General features: G+C 37.4%; 1 protein-coding gene across 1 annotated transcript; it reads right to left on the bottom strand.

The window, feature by feature from the left end:
- Window positions 1-2,160: 2,160 nt before the first annotated feature.
- LOC113738093 (transcription factor MYB108-like) lies at window positions 2,161-4,405 on the bottom strand. The gene is made up of 3 exons (XM_027265274.2): window positions 3,963-4,405; window positions 3,356-3,485; window positions 2,161-3,167 (listed from the first exon to the last, which is right to left on the bottom strand). Exons 1-3 carry the CDS (start codon window positions 4,165-4,167, stop codon window positions 2,480-2,482), a joined length of 1,023 nt encoding a protein of 340 aa, XP_027121075.1. The 5' UTR covers window positions 4,168-4,405; the 3' UTR covers window positions 2,161-2,479.
- Window positions 4,406-5,763: the final 1,358 nt, after the last annotated feature.

The following is a 5,763-nucleotide window of genomic DNA, read 5'->3' as shown; positions in this document are numbered from 1 at the left end:
CTACGTGGCAAGTAAAAAAGAAAGAGAGAAAATAAGAATTTGGGGAAGGTTTTACAATTGAAGTGATGGTTTTGTTTCAAGGGTTGCGGCTCTCATACTACTTTTACTTTCATAAAATAAGGTGAGTTGCATAGGTTTTTTTTTCTTTTTCTATTAACATAAAGTGAAATTCTTTTGTGACAAAATTCAAAAGGAAAATAGTACGTAGTTTCAAATTTTATTAGTGGATCTACAAAAGAAAATAGTTTTTTACTTGTTTTTATAAAAATATGTATTTTATATATTGTTACTGTTGAATGTATGACAACGTATCTAAATTTAAAGTTAAAATTAAAATTATATATATAATTAACTCTATAAATATAATAATTAGAAAAAATTTTTATGATAGCTACCGTGTATGAAAGATGAGACTAAGCGCTTAACCATAAATTTATACGCTTTTGGGTGTACACGTGGAAGATCCAGAACACAGCACTTCTACTTCGAGGGACCACTTTGGTGGCTTCTATAAAAGGAACGCGGCCTACAAAGATTCCTGCCGCCGCCAACTCCTCTCTCTCTCTATACACTATTCTATCACGTTTTCATTCTCTCTGTGTCTTTCTCTCTCACAGACTACACACACACACACTAGAGGACTTCTTTCCAACGAGAATGTATACCTCTCTATAGCTTCTATCTGTGGGCCATGCAGCTGCTGACGGACGGCCTTCACCACCATTTCCATTTTCTCGGCCTATGTTTTCTTCATCCCTCACTAACGAAAATTTCTGCGTTTTCACGGGCAGGGCGGGGAATCCACAATTGCTTGACCAATATTTATTTGGTCCCTTTATCTATTAGGGATTCAACCGTTTGTTTCTTTTGGGTATCAAATCCACAAGTAAAATTTACCGTTAGACAGTGAAAAAAATATTAAATATTAACCCTTATATTAAATATATTATTAAATATTTAAAATTTAAATTCACAAGAGTTGAAACCCCAAAAAAAAAAAAAATCAATATTTAAACTCTAGATACATTCCAGTTTGTAAGATTAATGTATTCATTCCTTAAGGCGGTAGATTTATATGAACTCTACATAACCTCTTACGTTTTATAGTATTAGGAACCTTCAATTGCTTTTTGTTTTTTTCCTATTTTTCCCAAGGACAGACAGTTTCCTCACAAGCAATGTGCTATTTTCACACACACACATATATATATATACACACACACGCACACATACATATATATATATATATATATATGAGTGTGACACTTTTGCTAAAAATCGTCATCTCTTCTTACTTGGAAGTTGTAACTTTGGGGTAACTTTGGGGTGTACTTTCTTGTATATTACTATAATAGAATTTGAGAAATTGATGAGCAAAATTGGTGTTAAAAAGTGGACGTCGAGTTGGATGGGTTCAACTTTCAAGCGAGTTTGTCCGAGGGATGGCAAACAAAGCACAAAGACAAAGGTGAAGGAGTGAGCATCGGGTAATAAAAAGTATATAATAATCAGAAAAGCCGGGTCCGAAACATCATTGGCGGATGCAGAGTTGGGTAATGTATGCGTGACATCGGAAGTCACTCACGTGGTATTCCCATTATACTACAGTAAAACAATCAATACACAGCAACACAGTAATTGATGACTTCCTACAGTGAACAAGCAATTTTTGATGTTAAGTATATATGTGTAATTTAGAATTATGCCACGTCTCAAATCATTGCTTCTCAACTTTTCTTCCTAAATTAATCTAGAACAAGGACAAGGGTCTATACTCCCTAATCTGGTTCAGGCCCCATGGACTATGTTTCACAAATTCCATGACTATGAATAGGATTAAAATAACAAGCAACAAAGACATTCCTGTAAAAGATAGTGGAACCAATTATGCACTTCTACAAACATTATCATATTTGCATCTATATATATCTATACTTACTAATACCCCAACACCCGTCTTCTGTAATGTAATCATATATATATATATATATATATATATATGCCATTAAATTATCAGTTATAGCTTTAAAGAAACGAAAAAGCTAATATGCAACTATTTCACAAGGGTCGATTTCAAAGAATGATGGTGTTGAAAATTGTCCCCCCGATTAAGCTTACAACTTTTTTTTAATATTGGATCCATCCCAAAAGAGAAAAATCTAAAGGCAAAAATATATATATATATATATGTTACTATTAAACCAAAAAATTACATAATACAAAAGATAATAATCAACAATTAAACTTGTCCTTGCCTAGCTACAAACTTTACTCGTGTCCTACACATTATATTCTTGGAGGAAGGATTTGAGAACTCTGCAATTCCTCCGTATGTATCCCCAACCCAACAATCTCTCTACCTCTCTACGCAGTACTTGTATGTTTTACTTGTACTGATCAGTACCAATTATTTTCCCCTCGAACAGTAATCCTGAAGCTGAGTTCCATTAAGTAACTAAATCTAATAATTGTTGCCTTTTTAATTAAATGTGTTACTGTTGAGCTGCTGTTGGAAGAACCAAGCATCCTCATCATTCCACAGATTGTCGGATACATCACCGCCGTCCATCCATGCGTTGTTTTGCTCCATGAGGTGGAAGTCCAGGGCTTGGTTAAAGTAACCCGTGGGGCTAGTCAAGGTCTCCCCATAAGATAGCTGGTTATTTGCTTGATAATAATCTTGGTTATTGCTCTGTTTGACTGGATAATTGTAACAATCGGTCAAGTCTGAAACAGGCGAGAATTGTGCCGTAAATGAGTCAGATGAGGCAGGCGTGCTGGAGTTTTCAGGCGTATAACTGGTGCTCCTGCTGGGATTCATGGTAACACGGCCGCCATATGTGCTGGCCTGTGGCAGAATCACTTGGCCGGCGGAGCCCACATCCGCCACCATGCTGGTATTCCCTTGGTGGTAGTTAGAGTTGCTGGTGGTGGTTGCTGTGGCCGCCGTGGCCCTAGCGGCTGTGGAGGAATCAGCTCCGGCTGCAGCAGCTGCCTGAATTCTCTCGACTAATCTTGGCATCCATAGATAACGCATGGTGTCCTTGAATTGCTTGCTGTTCACGTCACATTTGAGCTGCTTGGCATGCTTCTGAACCCTGGTTCTCCAGTAGTTTTTTATTTCATTATCAGTTCTGCCAGGCAAATGTTGGGCAATTTTCGACCACCTATATGTAACGATTTGCAACAGATTTTTAATGTCGTTAGAAAACCCACATCAAGTAACGCTATCCAAGGTTAAAAACAAAAAAAAGAAAAGAAAAGAGGAATTAAAACTAAGAATATCGTATCATATACATAATGAGGGGATTTGAGCATGTGTGTATATATAGATATAGATATGTATGTACCATACCTATTTCCCCAACGAGAATGGAGTTCAAGAATCAAGAGTTGTTCTTCAAGAGTGATGTTTCCGCGACGAACATCAGGGCGCAGATAATTTAGCCATCTCAATCTGCAGCTTTTTCCAGTTCTCTTCAGACCTTTAAAACAAAAAAAAAAAAAATCATCATTAGAATTAGAAGAGACGTGGCCACATAGAATAAAACAACGGTGAGTAAAGCTGATACGTCAGTTTCTGAGAACAAAAGTTTTACTAGAGAAGGAAAAGGAAGTATCCATTTTCCCTTTTACTTTTGCTCTTGGATACTACTTGTTTTGCCATTAATTTTTTTTAATTTGGTTGCGCTTTAACTTGATTGAGTTGGTGGGATGAGTTCTTAACCGGCTTCTCAAGATCATGTTGTACGGCTACACAACTAAAAATGTACTTGGTACAACATCAAATCTCGAGAAATACCTTTGAACCAAGCTGATCATGGGATGAAAGAGATCAGAGGAAGCAAAATTGACAAAAATTTGGGATGGATGCAGCTGGCTCATGACTCATGAGTAGATTATTAATTACTGGTATTTGCTTGGATGTGAGAAGAGATGGGGAAGGCAAATATAGTAATTACCAGCACAGCGAGCAAGAGAATTCCAGCGACCTTCGCCATGATGGGCGATGTAGTTGATGAGGGTGAAGTCTTCTTCAACAGTCCACGGCCCTCTTCTGAGGTCCATGATCATCATCATGTCTTCTTGATCAGCAATAGTAGTACTACTAGCGCTAATTTGCTGCTGCTGGTTGCAAACTCTACCACCGCCTTTAACGTGATCCATATATTACCGCAAATGGAGAGACTGATTGATTGGTGCAAAAGGTATTGATGGACGGACTTGGAGTTGGGGTGGTTGGATTGGATATATGTATATATAAGTACACGGTTTAGAGAGAAAGAGAGAGAGAGAGAGATGAAGAGGGAGTAATGAGAGAAAGAATTGTTACAAGCACCACTAGACTCGGTAGAGAAAGAAAGAAAGAATGAAAGGGGGAGGAGAGTTAAGATTGGATTAATACACATTAGGATAGAGAAGGTTAGGCTTTATATAGATTTGATAGAGAGGTTTGAAATTGGTGAAAAAAGGTGCCCCCATCCCCATGTGAGAGAAACAAGAGCCCAAGTAGCCCGAGCCGCAATAGGACTCGGTTTCTTCTTAATTAAACCCACTAATTAATACATCTTTCACTTAAAACTTGTCTGCAATTATTATTCTACTACTTAGCTTGGCCATTGGCCATCGTGGGGGCTTTGAGAACTTTGACACTTTGACTTTGCATTCCCAGCCCCCCCCCCCCCTTTCCTTTGTGTTTTTGTTTGTGCTAGCTACACCTAATTATTATAATGATAAAATCAATTCCGCTGAAATGTCAGTTTCCTTCTCCTTTATTCTACTAGTATTTTTCTCCCCCCCCTTTCCATACCACTTGTCATGGAATTGTTGACTTCCCCACAGTTCCTTTCCTTCTTTAAATTACAATATTTTTCTGCACATATCAATTTTTTTTCCTTTTCATGGACCAGGATTGGTGTATTGGCAAATGGCAATAGCAAAAGAGAGGTTTTGTTTTTCTTCTTTCTTTATTTGTGGCAAGAGTTAATTCACACAATTAGAGTTCCTCATACTACTGAATTAGTGTCAATATTGTACTTCCTCGGTATCAGCACTGATAAGAGATTATATATACAAAAACCCTTGGTAAGGTAACACGTGTGCGTGCGTGCGTGCGTGTGTGTGTGTGTGTGTGTTTTTTTTTTTTTTTTGAAAAAAATGATCAATAACTTGCAAATTATATGCTGCTAGTGAAACAAAGACTTACATGGAATTGTATCTGAGCCGAATGGGTTTGGCACATTGGAAGACTATGAATTAACATTAAGTGATGAAAAGATATGAATTAAAGGTTTTCGTCTTACGTGTGAACTTCATACTAGTCGATAGTTAGCAATTTATTCCACCTACTCGTAAATATTTCAAGTTTTTTTTTTTGTTGGGGGTGGGGATTCTCTTCTATGTGGCTAGGCAAATGTGACCCCAGTCTACTCATGCTCACAGCTCCATATAATTCTATCAGAGGGTAGCGGACCCTGCCCTTTCTTTCGAGAGTGTGGAGCAATCTCAGAGGACAATAACTTCTTTCTATTCTCCGCATAAAAAAGTCCATGCGAGAGATTTATTACCATAATTAATGCCATTTGTGTTTGTTAGCATGTACTCCCCAGTCCCCACCCAAAAAAAAAAAAAAAAAAAAGTTGGGAATTTAATTCCGATTCCAACCTCAGTGAGTATTGCTTACAAATCAAACTGTACTTTGAGAAGAAATAGAGGGGCAATTGTTGTTTTCAATTACCACATGCAATGCCTTTGGGTGTAAAA

Source organism: Coffea arabica, chromosome 3e (assembly GCF_036785885.1).
Source record: "Coffea arabica cultivar ET-39 chromosome 3e, Coffea Arabica ET-39 HiFi, whole genome shotgun sequence".
Classification (NCBI taxonomy): domain Eukaryota; kingdom Viridiplantae; phylum Streptophyta; class Magnoliopsida; order Gentianales; family Rubiaceae; genus Coffea; species Coffea arabica.
This window is presented reverse-complemented; position numbering and strand designations above follow the sequence as displayed.